General features: G+C 35.8%; 1 protein-coding gene across 1 annotated transcript; it reads left to right on the top strand.

The window, feature by feature from the left end:
* Positions 1–7,767: 7,767 nt before the first annotated feature.
* Positions 7,768–15,523, top strand: LOC132038279 (putative multidrug resistance protein). Its single transcript, XM_059428966.1, has 7 exons — positions 7,768–7,953; positions 8,048–8,102; positions 8,641–8,828; positions 9,317–9,774; positions 10,122–10,662; positions 10,985–12,957; positions 13,412–15,523. Exons 1-7 carry the CDS (start codon positions 7,768–7,770, stop codon positions 13,785–13,787), a joined length of 3,777 nt encoding a protein of 1,258 aa, XP_059284949.1. The 3' UTR covers positions 13,788–15,523.
* The last annotated feature ends 1,809 nt before the right edge of the window (positions 15,524–17,332 follow it).

Below are 17,332 nucleotides of genomic sequence, written 5' to 3'. Positions count from 1 at the left end.
GTTTGATTTTTGTCAAGTTGAAGATGACGGGAAACTTAGGACACCTTCCAACGACCATGTGTGCAAGTAAATTACTAGTACCACAACCTTTTGAAGAAGCGTCATAAGTTTTGTGGCAATACTTACATTTTGCTTTTTTGATTCCATCTTCATTGTGAACTTTTCGAAGTGCTTCCATGCCTTGGATCTCTTTCATGGATTTTCTTTTTTTGGAAGGAGATCCAGAGATCGGCCAGGAGAAGGGCTTGTGTTCGTTGTATCCGATGATTCATTTAAAGCATCACTTGCTTTTTCAACCTCCATACCTTGAGATCCCGAGATCGCCATCTATAAAAGGACAAGTACAAATGATGAATGAGACACTTAATATTAAGGTTGTTATTCAAATGCCAATCTTAAATGTGTACTAGAACTCGACATACACCACAGATAAACAAACAACAATAACCACTCGGTTTGGTTCAAACTTCAAGCTGAATCGGCAATATGACGTTTACCGAATAAATTATCAAAATATCAGCTTCAAAACTATTTTTAACTAAAAAAAAGTAAGCGCTTTTCTAATCGTTAGTCACAGTTTTCTACACACAAAGACAAAAATGATTAGAACATATCTATACGAGTTGAAATCAAACAACAAATAAGCAAAACAAAATTGAGATAATTAATTTTTCAACATATCCATGCACATATAGCAAGAAACGATAATGAAAACTCATTTTCAATAGATCATATCAGCTTTTCTCTCTTATCTTTAACTAAATATAAAACCCGAAATCATTCTACACATAATTTCAATCCAAAATTTTAGTGAACAAGGAAATTTAGTTTCTCGGGGTTTCGCAAATCAATCATGAGTGAAGCTAAAAAAACCCATATCTTACGCCACCCAAGATTTTCGATGATGTTTAGAATCACTCAAAATCGAACAAAAAAAAAACGAGAGACAAAAATAGAAAAGGTAGACTTATCACTTGGAGTCACATGCGACCTTCGCCAATAATATGTTTGTGAGACAATGTCCTTCACACTAAATCAACTAGTATCCTTTACGTTGGCACACACAATAATATGTTTGTGAGAAACTAACTTCAACTTTGATAAGCTTCACAAATATCAACAAAAAAATAGAGATGAAAACTAATATTTTACCTTGAAACCCAGCTTGAGAAGAGAAGACGGTGTATTTTGATTTTACTTGAAAGTGAGTTTGAGACAGAATCTTGAAAGTCTAAAGAATATTATAATATTAGGTCTAGGAATTTTAGGATTTGGGCTGTGCCGTGGGCCCCGTGGTATAAATTATAAAATATAAAATGAATATTACTTCACCATTATTAGCATATATATAGTAATTAGTGGCATATAAATTCGATTTGTTCGGTTCGGTTCGGTTGATAATTAAAGTCAACTGCATTCGAACCGTTAAATCGTAATATTTTACAATTCCATTCGTAATCGAAATCGAATTGTATTATCCAAATTGAATTATCCCAATTATTTCGAATCGGTTCGAAAATTCGAGTTGAACCGATTTGTGCACAGGCCTACCTATAGTAGAGAGCCCACGCAATTTTCCACACTTCTTAAAAAGTAAAGCCTCGTGTATAATCTAAATTCATTTTTTTGCCCGGATTACCCTTCTTTTGGGATGGTCTTTAAATTTTGCCCCTCATATTTGTGGTCTTTAAGTTTTGCCCTTCGCTTGAAAAGGTGGGCGAATACGAAGGTTCTTGGTTCAAACCCCCGCTAAGACGTAAAATAAAAAAATAATTTAAGGTGGGGGCGTGTATGCCGGATTCGGCATACACTCCTTGCGGAAAAAACTAAAGGATTATCTTGGATCCAGGCATAACTAAAGAATCACTTACCTAAGGCGAACTTTTCCTTAAGGCATAGTTTAGTTATGCCTTATGGGGCGACTTTAGTTAAGGCATAACCAAAAGTATGCCCATAAGTCTCAAAGTATGCCCCATAAGTCAGAACTTTTCCTTAAGCATAGACCTTTTAGTTATGACTTAAGAAAAAGTTTCGCCTTATGGGGCTGTCACGCCCCGAACCATGGCCTGGGCGAAACACGGCACTCAGTGCCTTGCTGCATGTGACCGAGCGAACCACATGGCTGACTGAATCATCATAAGGCATAATATGAGCGAAATATAATGTGAATGCATGATGAGCCTTTATAAACGTAATAAGTCATATACTTAATAAAATTACTTGTTTAAACATGAGTGCGGAAATAACATGAATGAGCCAAAAATGGCTATACGACTCCAAAAAAGTACGACATAACATAACCGACTTGTCTAGTTTATGAAACCTCTATCACGAGTCGACCGAGAAAATATACTTGTCTTGGGACAACGCCCCCGAAGATACCTTAGATGCATAACTAATTATAAAACAAAGAGTTGACTAAACCCCGAATGAGATGGGGCTCGCGATGTACGAGGAGTCTTTGTCCCTCGAGCGGATACGTCGTCCGTAAATTAGTACCGTATCGTGAAATGCAGGCCCGGCAATAGAAAGGGGGGGACGCGCCACGAATGTATGTCCGGTATGTAAAGCAACTGAATGAAATAACATGGGACATGGGATAATATGATAAGAACTGAAACTGGACATGAACATGAATACATACATATATATAACATGGTAAAAATATCATAAGTAGGGAGAGCAATAACTTATAACCGATCCATGATGCACGTGCATGCGTCCCGCTAGAACACTCGGATCTTGGCCGAGGAACATGAGATTTAATAAAATATGAAAGGATCGTCATTATGAGTGATCGTCCGGGACATGGGTGGAGCGATCCTCGTCCTACGGTGGCTACGTAGTTTCGGGCTATCCGAAGCCTTCCTCGGTAATTAAAGCAACTCCCAAAACTTGAACATGTAAAATAAGTGGCACTTGCGCCATGGTTTTCATGAATATAACTTTCTTGTACATGGATATCATGAATTATAGCTTGCTTGCATGAACTTGTAAAACATGTATAGTATTTTCTTGAAAATAGCATAATATATCATAAACTAGCGTGCATGAACCCATGGAATGAGATATATGGGTTTTCATGGATTACGGACGATTCTTAATAATCATAAAGAAATATTAAGAACTCAATGATGGAATTATAACAATTCATACATAATATAATCATGGACATGGACTGGGTTATCATGAACATGATATAGAAACCCTAGTTTTCGTAAAGAATCATAATTTATGGATTATGAGGCGTGGGGAAGAACAATGATGTTCCCACACGTAGATAGTAACTTTCTACATACCTTAGTCGCTCCAAAACTTGAATTAAGGACTTGAGCTTTGAAGAAGATTTCCAAAATCTTGAATTCTTGAACCTTGAGATGGGTTTCCTCGAAAACCCTATGTTAAGAATGATGGATTCTTGCTTAATGATCGTGAACGTATGTTGGAATTGACTTGGATTGCATGGAATAGGCTTACCTTAAAGTTTCTTGAAGGTTGGGAGAGAAGAGCTTAGTCCTTAGGGCTTGAGAGACTTCTTTAGGGTTCTTTACCTCGTAAAAAATTGGTTTAAAACGAAGTGGGAAAGAATATAACGAAGTTTGGCTCTTAGAATGTCGTGGTCGGTGCGCGGCCGCGCATTGAGACCCACCGTGCAGGTGATCCGCACGCGAAGGCGAATATCTTGCCTGCGGGTGCGCGATCGCGCACTGAAGGGGAACTTCGCGCGGCACTTCGCGCGCGGCGCGGCGTCCCGAAAGAAACGGTCATAACTTATAGCACGACACATATCTGTTGAGCTCCATAATATATGGTTGGAAAGGTATTTCAAAGGCCTACAACTTTCGTTTTGAGTTTTCTCAAATTACTAACGCAAGTACCGCAAAAAATGATCATAAGTACGAACGAGTCTCGTACTTAGACGAATTTAGAAGGCCTTAAGAACTTGGCTTTTTGGTTTGACTTCAAAAATGACTTTTTCTCACTCGAGTTCATCCCGAATGGATTCGTATAGCTAAAATATCACCTTTATACTAGATTCATGCATTCACACCTATCTCGAATTTACGGGATGTTACAGGGGCATACTTTTAGTTATGTCTTATGGGACACACTTTTAGTTAAGGCATAACTAAAAGTATGCCCCATAAGGCGGAACTTTTCCTTAAGGCATAACTAAAAGTTTGCTTTGAAAAGTAAAAAAAAAAAAAAAAAATATATATATATGCCTCAAGGCAAAGTCTGCCAGAGGGGGCAGAGCAAAATTCAAACTCTGCCTTACAATTTTTTTTTTAGATTTTTGACTGATGGAGGTTCGAACCCGGAACCCATGGGTTTTAGGCGAAGGACAAAACTTAAAGCATTTTTTTGCGCGGATTGCCCTTCTTTTGGGGTGGTCTTTAAATTTTGCCCCTCAAATTTGTAGTCTTTAAATTTTGCCCCTCATATTTGTGGTCTTTAAGTTGTGCCCTTCGCTTGGAAAGGTGGCGAATACATGAAGTTCGGGTTCGAACCCCGCTCAAGCATAAAATAAAAAAATAATTTCGCAAGGCAGATCGGGGAGTGTATGCCGATCCAGGTATACTTTTAGTTATGTCTTTGGGGCATACTCTTTAGTTAAGGCATAACTAAAAGTTTACCTTGAAAAGCAAAAAAAAATAAAAAAAAAAAAAATAAAAAAAATATATATATATATATATATATAAGGCAAATCGCCTCTCCTCTATGGAATTTTTAGTTAAACATAACTAAAAGTACGTTTCTCCCAGACTTTTAGTTAAACATAACTAAAAAAGTCTCCACGGAGTATAGCAAAATTTAAACTTTCTTATAAGACAAACTTTTAATTATACCTTAAGACGAAAACTTACGCCTTATGGGGCATACTTTTAGATTATTTTTATGGGTACACTTTTAGTTAAGGCATTACTAAAAGTTTACCTTGAAAAGTTAAAAATATATATATATATATATATATATATATGCTTCGAAATAAAAATGTTTTCCCCCTCAGAGACTTTTAGTTATGTTTAACTAAAAGTCCGCCGAGGCATAGCGAAATTTAAACTCGCTTTGCAATTTTTTTTTAAATTTTTGACCGTAGCGGGGTTCGAACTCGAACACTATGGGTTTTAAAGGGCAAAATTTAAAAACCACAAATATGAGGGCAAAATTTAAATACCACCCCAAAGAAGGGCAATCGCGAATTGCCCAACTTAAAGACCAACAATTTGAGGGGCAAAATTTAAAGACCACCCTAAAAGAAGGGCAATTCGCAAAATTGCCCATCTAAATTTATAATTTTTGTATAAATTTAATCATTTTAAAAATCAACTTCAAATTCGTGAGACTTGGAAGTGCATATGAGTTGACTAGAAGAAAATGATATTTTCAAATCTCTTATGTGTTTATTTAGATTTTTATGTGTAAAAAGTGAAAATTTCTTGTAAAAATGTCATAAAACTACAAGAAGTTTGTAAAGGACTACAAAATCATTCTTCATGTTTGAAGTTTAGTTTTGATCAAACAAAATATCAATAACTCGTATCTAAATTTTTACTTCTTGTTTGTACTATATAGTAACATTGATATGAACGAATATATAGAGGCTGTGAGCACTCAAAGAAATGGATGAGAGCGCACTGGTTTGGAGGGTGGTTAAATATCATGCTTTGTGAATGATTCTTTCTATTTTTTTTGCTTTTCTTTATTTCTTTTTATTTTTTATTACTCTCTTTATTTTACTTTATGCACCTTAATTTAATCGGATATGGAGTTTAAACAGGCAAATATAAAATCTTGTAGTCCGAAATTAAAAATATGTGTAATATATTAAAATGTCATTGTTATGATTTTAAGTACATCATATTGAAATTAAAGAGTCATTACTATTAAATATAGAAAGTGACATATTTTTTAAAATCGACTAAAAAGAAACATAAAACTAATAAATTGAAACAAAGGTACTATCTATTTCTCTTTTCTGTATTTTCACTTTTCGTTATTTCTTAGTATTCCTTGTTACTGAAAAATATCAATGGAACAATCTTACTAAGGAAAGAGAAGTAAAAAAAATGTTCTCCTTAGGAAACACATGTGAGTTCCTTTTCTTTTTACTTGTATTGGCAGACAATTAATTTTGAAACATTGAACTTTTTTTTCTTTTTCTTCTTTTGATTAATGAAACAATTTAGGTTCAATCAAAAATATTAAATTGACAATTCGGCCAAAAAAAATTGAAGGAGACACTATGACCATGTAGGCAGAGCAAAAAGCTTTTTGCCAAAGCTAACATTGTTCGTATTCTCAGAATTATAAAACTAAAACAAAAAACAGAAGTGTTGAAGACTATAAAGAGAAGAAAATGTCGTACTGAAAAGTATAAAAGTCAGCAATATGCGTCAATTGAAATTTTTTTGATTTTCCACCCTGTATCCGGTATCCGCTTTGGGATCTGGCTAAATTTGAATTTGTGCCAGAAAGTGTCACATAGTGACTCCGAAACATATGTGTCAATTGAATTGAATGCATTAAAACTTGCCTCTAGGTGCTGTATGCATGGGGCTAAAAAGCCCAATTAAAACATCTGTTTTAAGAGAAGTTTGACAATGAGACTGACCAAAAGTACTACTATTTTGCTTTTCATTTTAAGTTTACGCAGTCAGTTTACTCTTTCATTCCAGCATCTTTTGTTTCTGCCATACCCTCTAGAAGCAACATACAAATATAAGTACAAGACAAAAGTACCTATATATATGATGGCCAAATCGTATAGTTGAGTGGCAATAAACAACAATTGACAGCATTATAAGATCGTATCAAAATTACACTGATGGCAGATGAAGTCATATATTGACAATGATGGACAGTGAGTTTTAACACCTAGACATGATATTATTGCAAATGACGTTTGGAGAATGATTCTATAAGTCAAAGGATACGTTAAAGTAGTCTCTCCAAGTTTTAAGAATCCAAGTCACTCTTTAAAAAATTCAAATTTATTTTCTGTTATAAAATAGAGTTTAACAAGTAGTTTAACTTGTATATAGGGACAATGTAATACGGAGTGTAACTTTTACATTATTAGGTCACCTAAAAATAAAAATGATTAGTACTTGGTATTCCATAAAAGTAAAATTAATGTAGTAGTAACTTAGAAAATAGCGTTGGTTACTTAATATTATATGTTAAAGTATACCGTTACAAATCCCTTAACAAGTAGGAGTAACAAGAAGTACCACCACTTTGTTTAACAGTTTAACCACATCTTACTCAACATAGCTGTTTGTGTTACGATAAATCTTAAAGAAATACAGAGAAATTAACATAAATAATTAAAAACAAGGAGAAGCTATCATTTTGTTTAACAATTATAGTGTTCGGATCAGTTTGAATGCACCTTGACTACTTCTATGAGCATCTGCTACCTCCCACCAGCACAATTATTGAGTAACTCTAACAAGGAGAGAAGCTATCGTTGTCCTGGCGGAATTGTCAAAAACCAACACATTGTAAAGTTAAGGCTAACAACCAACAAGCCGGCATAATATAAACTAATTGGATACATCCAGCAGCTAATATCCACCCAGCGGCCTGCAACCTAGCCCATTGGCTTTGGCCATTCCATGTAATTATAAAAACCAGAATGAGCTGCTGCTTTACGTGGAGTGATTATTATAAAGTTTTGCGTGTTCTAAAAGGTGCTAATCCTTTATTATAAGTTTTGTCTGTTCTAAAAGGTGCTAATCCCTCTGAAGGGAACTATAAGAAATGGGGAGTAATAAAGGTGGCATGTTTAGATTTGCTGATAAAAAAGACAAGTTGTTAATGTTCTTCGGAACTTTAGGAAGTATGGGAGATGGTCTGCAGATTCCTCTAATGATGTTTGTGCTTAGTGATGTAATTAATGATTATGGAAACTTAAGTAATTCAGTTTCTATGCATACCGTGAACAAGGTAAGTTATGCACTTCTAAACTAGCATATTTATCACTAGAAGTAAAATTAAGAGCTTATTTTTAGTTGACTGTTTTCTTTTCGTTTTGTTGCAGTATTCTCTCAGGCTACTCTATGTCGCAATTGGAGTTGGACTGTCTGCTTTTGTTGGTAAGTGAAGTTTAATCATCTAGTTTCTCTGTATTTAACAATTAATCACCTTAATTATAAACTCGAAAGCACATGTATTTAATTAAAACTTCGAATAATTAACCTAAAAAGCCGCCTATTCAACCACTTAAACTAAAAAAAAAATCGGCAGATGTATGATATATGCATAATTCATGTATAATATGTGTATGACCATGTATAATCAAAGAATATGTATGTATACTGGCTGTGAAAAGTAAACAGTGAATCTGACCGACTAGTTATGTAAAATAGCAAACTGTTATCTTGATTGTACCAGACTCATGATAAAGAGTTCAACTAAATCAGGTATTTTTGACATAAAACATAGACGTATATGCAAAAACTTACTAAAATTTCAATAAATATCAAAAGTTTGAACATAATTTTATAAGTGAATGGATTCAGTTATAAAAAACTTGAAAGTTTAAACTATCGAGTTTAAATTCTGGATTCTCTTCTTGATAATATAGTATCATCATTGTTCACCAACGATCACATGTTTACACTTATTATGCAGAGGGACTGTGTTGGGCAAGAACTGCTGAAAGACAAACATCTCGAATGAGGCTAGAGTACCTAAAATCTGTGCTGAGGCAGGAAGTTGGGTTTTTTGACACACAGGCAGCTGAGTCTTCCACTACTTATCAGGTGATTTCAACAGTCTCAGCTGATTCAACTACCATCCAAATCACCATAGGCGAGAAGGTATATTGATTTAAGTTATTTCATTGCTTTACATGATCTGACGTGTTATAGCATGTTTCTTACCATTTGATTTATGTTATGTACTAATGATCAATGCTTATTCAATATATTTACCTGCATTTACCTTTAAATGATTTGATCGTGTAAATAATATGTACATAGTCAGTGCATAGAACATAAACTCTTTCTAGTCTATAACACCCGCTTCTTCCTTTGATCGTACAAATTGGCATAATATATAAGTAGTATAGTACCTCACACAAGATAGGGGCAAGGTCTGCGTGCACTCTATCAAAGGTCTGAGTGCACTCTATCTTCCCCAGACCCCACTTGCGGTATGTTGTTATTATTGTATATAAGTAGTATAGTAAGAACTGAAACCAGTTGTTGTGTTTGCTTACATAATTATGATTTGATGATTGATTATCTCTTTCCAGAAGAAATCGTGTCTTTGAATGATATTTCTTTTGGATGGTATTTCGATGCAGATACCTGATTGCCTAGCTTACATGTCATCCTTCTTGTTCTGCCATATCTTTGCCTTTCTGCTATCATGGAAGATCACGTTAGCCGCGATACCATTCACCTTAATGTTCATCATCCCTGGACTTGGATTCGGGACAATGATGATGAATGTGGGGATGCAGATGATAGAGTCTTATGGTGTTGCTGGAGGAATAGCAGAACAAGCTATCTCATCTATAAGAACTCTATATTCATATGTGGCTGAGAACCAAACTCTTGAAAAGTTCAGCCAATCGTTGCAGAAAGTTATGGAACTAGGAATTAAACAAGGCTTTGCTAGAGGCCTGTTGCTAGGTAGCTTGGGAATGATTTATATTAGCTGGGCTTTTCAAGCATGGCTCGGATCGATTTTAGTCAGCAAACACGGAGAAAAAGGAGGGGATGTTTTTGTAGCAGGTTTCAATGTTCTTATGGGAGGATTGTAAGTTTCCTTACCCTATATTGCTCGGACTTTTCAAAAATGTTACTGGGTGGGTGTCTGATCTTCCAAAATTAGGGCCTTTTTGGAGGATCCCACACCTACAATAAAAAAGTTGAAATTAGCAACGTACTTCATCGCTAATTTAAATTTTTGATATTCGCTGCTAATCTGTTGCAATAGGATTAGCAACGGATTTTGTTGTTTAGCTACAGAATTCGTCTGTCGCCAAGTTCTGTTTATTTAGTAGTATAGAGTCCAAGCAACATAGTTCTTACCTCAAGACTTATGCTTTTAGTCTCTGTATGTTGCTGGAAATGATGTTGATTAAGCTGTTCATGTTCTTGCAGAAATATTCTGTCGGCTCTTCCAAATCTTACAGCAATCACGGAGGCAAAGTCTGCTGCAATTCGGATCACAGAGATCATTGATCGACAGCCAGCTATTGACACTGAAGATAAGAAGGGGAAAGCATTGTCATATGTAAGAGGAGAAATCGTATTCAATGGCGTATACTTCAGTTACCCTTCAAGGCCCGATACGCCTATCTTGCAAGGCCTGAATCTTAGAATTTCGCCTGGAAAAACTACAGGACTTGTAGGGGGTAGTGGTTCTGGGAAGTCCACCATCATTTCGTTGCTTCAGAGATTCTACGATCCCATTGAAGGCGATATTTCCTTGGATGGACACAAGATAAAGAAACTCCATCTAAAATGGCTTAGATCCCAAATAGGTCTGGTTAATCAAGAACCAATTCTCTTTGCAACAACCATAAAAGAGAACATATTATTTGGCAAGGAGGGAGCAACTATGGAAGAAGTAGAGAAGGCAACAAAAGCTGCAAATGCTCATGACTTTATTGTCAAGTTACCAGATGCATATGAAACTCAGGTACCAAATCTTGGTTTCAAAATTCACAAGAATTTATCTGATTTTTTCTCTAATATATATCTGTAAATTTGAAGGAGAAAGTATCCAACTACAAAGAAAGCACTACCAAAAAAAAAAAAACAAACTACTGAAATTAGCTACGGACTTCATCTAAATTGCTCGTAGTTATTAGAATTTTTTGATGATCCGTGGCTAATCCATCACTAAATATGATAAGCGACGGATTTTGCTATTTAGCAACAGAATTTGTCCGTCGCTAATTCTTGTTTTCTTAGTAGTGAAGTACCTATCTTTGTTAAAATTGTGCCTTCAAATATTGCAGGTTGGCCAATTTGGGCTGCAGTTATCTGGAGGACAAAAGCAACGAATAGCCATAGCGAGGGCTTTGATAAGAGACCCAAAAGTCCTGTTGCTTGATGAAGCTACAAGTGCACTGGATTCACAATCTGAAAGAGTTGTACAAGAGGCTCTCGATCACGCATCTATGGGAAGAACTGCAATCGTCATAGCTCACCGTCTGTCCACCATTAGAATGGCGAATAGGATAGTGGTTCTTCAACAAGGGAGAGTAATTGAGTCTGGAACACACGAAGAGCTTATGCAAATGACTGATGGGGAAGGTGGGGAGTATTACAAAATGGTGCAGTTGCAACAACTAGCCACATTAAATGATGTTGTCAATACCCCGAGCCAAAAGACTGGTGGAAGAAGTAGCAACCTAAAGGGCACTATACCACAAAGTCCACTGAACATGATCTCTAGTGCAGCTGCCACACCGGTTATGTCCCCGTTCAGCCCAGCATTTTTTTCCCGAAGTTCACCGTTCTCAGCTCCTTACTCCGTTCAGTATGAAGAATCCTATGACAGTTATGACAACCATTTCATAAGAGAGGTTTATCCAACACCTTCACAATTCCGTTTACTGAAAATGAATGCTCCTGAATGGGGAAGAGCCTTGCTTGGAGGCATAGGAGCAATAGGTTCGGGAGCTGTTCAGCCAATTAATGCATACTGCGTTGGGGCAGTTATATCTGTTTACTTCCGACCTGATAAATCCTCCATCCAATCCCACGCGAGAGTCTATTCTTTTGTATTCATAGGTCTTGCTGTTTTCAACTTCTTCACAAATCTTATCCAACACTATAATTTTGCTGTCATGGGAGAAAAGCTAACCAGAAGGATAAGGGAGAAACTGCTTGCTAAACTCATGACCTTTGAGATCAAATGGTTCGATCAAGATGAGAACACGAGTGCTGCCATATGTGCCCGGCTATCAACTGAAGCCAACATGGTTCGTTCCCTCGTAGGAGATCGCATGTCACTACTAGCTCAAGCGTTTTTTGCCGCTACATTTGCTTATACTTTAGGACTTTTCCTCACATGGAAACTTGCCTTAGTGATGATGGCAGCTCAACCATTGCTCATTGGAAGCTTTTATGCGAGAACTGTGCTGATGAAGAGTATGTCTGTAAAAGCACAGAAAGCTCAAAGGGAGGGAAGTCAACTAGCAAGTGAAGCTGTTATTAATCATAGAACTATAACTGCTTTCTCGTCTCAGAAAAGGATAGTAGGGCTCTTTAAAGACACATTAGAAGGTCCTAAGAAGGAAAGCATACGACAATCTTGGTATGCCGGTGTAGGTTTGTGTAGCTCTCAATTTCTAGCTGCAGCTTCTACAGCTTTAGCTTACTGGTATGGTGGGAAACTATTGTCGCAAGGGGAAATATCTCCCGAGAAACTTTTTCAAGCATTTCTAGCACTGCTTTTCACTGCTTATACTATTGCTGAGGCAGGAAGCATGACTAAAGATATATCTAGGGGAAGTAATGCTGTGGGCTCAGTCTTTGCAATCCTCGATAGAAACACTGAGATTAATCCAGATCATTCATCAGGAATAGATGCAACAAGGACACAAATAAGGGGACGTGTGGAGATGAAAAGAGTATTTTTTGCCTATCCATCAAGACCAGACCAGCTGATTTTCAGAGGATTAAGCCTCAAAATAAGTGCAGGAACCACAGTAGCATTAGTTGGACAAAGCGGTTGTGGAAAATCAAGTATAATTGGGCTTATTGAAAGATTTTATGATCCAGATAAAGGATCAGTCTATATCGACGAAAAGGATATAAAAGACTACAATTTGAGATCACTGAGGAGAAGTATTGCATTAGTTAGCCAGGAACCAACTCTCTTTGCAGGAACTATTTACGAGAACATTGCCTACGGAAAAGAGAATGCCAAAGATTATGAGATAAGAAAGGCTGCTGTTCTTGCTAATGCTCATGAGTTTATAAGGTCAGATATAATTCATCACAAATTTATTTGAAGCACTTTTTTAAAAATGGTCATTTTTGATAAAGAAAACTGTTGCACAAACTTTAAACTTACCATTAAGGGGTCGTTTGGTAGGGATATAAGAATAGTACTACTAAATAAGGTGTTAGTAATACCGGATTAGTTTTTATTAACTGTTTGGTTTGTTGTATTAAATAACATGCATTGCACAATTTCTAAATAGTACTGAATAGGGTGTATTAAAGTAGGAATAGTAGTGGTATTGTTAATGCCATGGTTTACTATGTATGAGAATAGTACTGAACAAGGTGTATAACTAATACTGGTATTAGCTATACATAGGTTGAAAATATTACCGAACAAGGGATTAAATAATACTAAAGCTAATACCAGTATTATTTTCTCTAATACCTCCTACCAAACTACCCCTCACTCACTTACTTTTTTGATGCAGTGGGATGAATGATGGATATGAAACTCAATGTGGACAAAGGGGAGTACAACTATCAGGAGGTCAAAAACAAAGAATAGCCATTGCCCGAGCAATACTCAAGAACCCGAAAATCCTGCTTTTAGACGAAGCGACTAGTGCTCTTGACACTATATCTGAAAGCGCGGTCCAAGAAGCACTAGAGAAGATGATGGTTGGCAGAACGTGCATTGTTGTGGCCCATCGCCTATCAACAATACAGAAAGCAACTTCTATTGCTGTTATAAAGGATGGAATAGTTGCAGAACAAGGCTCACATTCTGATCTACTGTCTGTAGGAAAAAATGGCACATATTATTCACTGGTCAAATTGCAAGGGGGAAACTCTCCTTACAGGTAAACTTAAAGAAAATGATAGTGTTGTCTCATATGAAGAAGCTTGTCTTGTGCTACATTTACCACCATTTTTGTAAATTGAGATATGGTACTTTTCCATTGAACATTTATTTATTTCTTCAAATAAATGTTACTAATTTTTTTTTCAGCTCATAGAACAATCACGTCTTAATAGCAACATAGAATCTCCTTCCGTTTATTTTTCTTACTTTTGACAGAAGACCTATTGAGTAGTAGGAAAAGTTCCTCAATGAAGTACAGCAAGATTCAAACAAAAAAAAATCGGATAACTTTTAAAAGATCCAAAACGTGGAATAAGTATAAAGATTAATGGCGAAAAGAAATCAGAACCTTCAAATGTAGAACGATGAACAACGAAATCCATAAAGATGGATCAATCATAAAACTAATTTATATTCAGAAGTGCTGTCAAGTGCTGAATGATGGGGTGAAATCAACATCATATTCTTCTGTTTAGGCAATGGCATTACATTTTGCTCTTCAGCATCCACTACAAATAAAACAATCGTACTACTTACCTAATAAAAGTATTATGATGTCCAAGAATAAAGGTGACTATGTTGTTTACAAAAGGAGAACATTTATATTGTCCAGAAAAGCTTATTAATATTCCAACTAAAAGTATCTCAAAAGAGTGTCATTCCACAAAAGGTGTTTTAGCTATGAAACACATAAATGAAAAGGACCAAAAAAGAACGAAAGACAGAAAGTTATTCAACAACTCACTCATCTAGTTTCCGAACTTGCTCACGAGAATGTCGATAGATTGGCTCCTTTTCCTTCCAATCTTTTCATCTGGGACCTTATAGCCGCTTCCAGAATCAGATCTAGTGCTTTCATCATTTTCAGAATTCATGGTTGAGAAAAACGAAACAAGAGAAAAGAAAGAAGCTGAACAAAGCTTATTTTCTATCAAGAAACGAATTTGTTCACTTCTTTTTTTTCTCGTGGTTCATTTTTTGTAATCATGGATTATGAAATGATGGGAGCATTGGATTTGGTTCTGATCAAGCATCTACAAGATCTCAAATAGAACAAACATAGGGAAAAAGAACGAACTTATCGACATTCTCTTAACAAATCCGACGCCCATATGAGTGAAGTCGTCGAATAATTTTATGCCTCTCGTGTTGGTCCTCTAGAAATTTATGATTTTGATGATAACGGAAGGGCAATTGATTGCAACCTTTTGGCCATTGAACCTAATGATTTAGGATCACTATATATAACATATAACTTATATAATTATATTAATAACAGATGTACTAACATTTATGATTTTTTCCTTCTTTGAATTTGGTTGAAATTGCTTGAATAAGTGATCAAATTACATGAATTTCCATATCTTTCATTAATTACTAGTACACTTACCTCATTCAATTTTGGCTTTTCCTCTTCTAGTGTATTTTTTTTCTTTTTCTATTTCTAACGATTTCACTTTTCAACTATAAATTAGTATTCTTGAATAAGTTATGTTACTTTACTTGAGCCGATGGTCTATCGGAAATAGCCTCTCTACCTTCACAAGGTAGGAGTAAGGTTTTCGCACACACCCCCCTCCCCCAGACCCCACTTGTGGGATTACACTGGGTATTATGTTGTTGCTGTTCTTGAATAAGTTATGTCTTTCTGTTTCTTTTGTATGATTCATCGATCAAACAATGTCTTTTTATCTCATTAGCATATAAAATTTATGAAATAAGTGACCTCTTAGTATATTTTATTTTTAGACATTAATTTCATTGAGTCGCACGTGATAATATTTCAAATCATGTGGTAAACATTAACAAGTGCAAAACAACACCGATAACTGCGTGCGCATAATCATTCTTAAGACACAAATGATTAAGCAGTGACAAGAGAAAATGAATGCAAAGAGGTGTACTAGGATGTTTTATGCTTGTAACTAGTACAGACAAGTACTGGTCTATGTACAACAATGGAACCACAATTTTGAATTTATAGGTTTTGGATTCTTAAAAAGGCAGCTTATAGGGTACATTGGGAACGAGTACTTTCGTTGTTTTTCAGATATTAAAGCTGGAAAAAGTTGTTACTAGAATGAGTTTCTTGGAGCTAGCAAAAGCAACTTCTGATTTCAGTGAAGACTATTTAGTAGGAATTGGAATGTTAGGCAAAGTGTACAAAGCAACTCTACCAAATGGCTGGACGCTTGCACTCAAGAAGCTGAATAACTGGGAGAATTTGGAGGAAGAGTTTATCTCTGAGATAACGACTCTTGGTGGTCTGAGGCACTAGAACCTATTGCCTCCTATAGGTTTCTGTGCTGATAGCGAAAAAAGACTTCTCGTTTACAAATACATGCATAATGGAAATCTTCATGAATGGCTGCACTCAAACGACAATAAGGCCAAGATTTTGGACTTCGCTCTTAGAGTCAAAATTGCACTTGGGATCGCAAAAGGTCTGGCTTGGCTTCATCATGGGTATGAATTACATGTTACACATGGAAGCATAAGCACTCGATGTATCTTGCTAGATAAATATTTTGAACCGAAAATATCTAATTTTTGGGGAGCAAAAGTTTGGAGTAAGAATGACACAACATTAAGTTGGAATCTTTCTGCAGTAGCTGAATATTCAGGTTTAGGTTCTTACAAGAAGACATCTACTGCTTCGGTGTTGTGCTTCTCGAGCTGGTAACAGAGAAGGAACCACATGAATTGACCAGCTCAAGAAATCTGTTTGATCACTTGCCTTGTCAACTTGATGCAGATAGAAATTATTTGCTTGGGAAAGGAGACGACGATGTGATCCTCCAATAACTAGAGTTAGCTTGTAATTGTGTGAGGTTCTTTCCTAATGAAAGGCCAACGATGCTGCAAGTGTATGACAAACTCAAAACAATTTCTCAAAGTTGAACCGACTAGGTGTACGTAGAAAACTAGTGTTTCTGTTTCTTTCTCTTTTCTTTTTTGTACTTTTGACATGAGACCTATTCTGTAGTAGGAAAAGTTCTTCAATGAACAACATAGAGATTAAACAAGAAAAATTCGGATGACTTGCAAGAGATCCCAAACGTGGATTAAGGAAATATAAAGATCAATGACGAAAGAAATTGACAATTCAGGTTAATCTGGGGCACAACAACTTAGTTACTAATTACTTTGGGACTCCCCTATTTGCTTTGTTATTCTTACTTTATCTGCAGTTAAGTATCTTGTCTGTGATGTACAAATTATACTAGTTAGTTTTAGTTCTTTTTTTGCTGAAACAGTAGTTAGTTTTAGTTCTTCATTTCGTTTCTTTTGTGCTGGCTTGTTTAAACAATCACCTATAATCTTGGATATCATAATTTTTAATTGAGTAGGTAGTATCATTCCTTCTTAGTCGATGCTATGAAAACACAAAATGTGATGCCATCTGCTAAAGAAATAACATGATGTTGATCTCACCCTGTCAATTATCACTTGACAACACATCTGAATATAAATTAGTTTTAAGATTGATCCATATTAATGGCTTTCGTTTTTCATCGTTGTTCTACTCATTTGATTTTTTTTATTT

The sequence above is a fragment of the Lycium ferocissimum genome, chromosome 11 (genome assembly GCF_029784015.1).
Source record: "Lycium ferocissimum isolate CSIRO_LF1 chromosome 11, AGI_CSIRO_Lferr_CH_V1, whole genome shotgun sequence".
NCBI classification, from domain to species: Eukaryota; Viridiplantae; Streptophyta; class Magnoliopsida; order Solanales; family Solanaceae; genus Lycium; species Lycium ferocissimum.
Note: the sequence above shows the minus strand (reverse complement) of the source record. Positions and strands in the feature narration are given on the sequence as shown.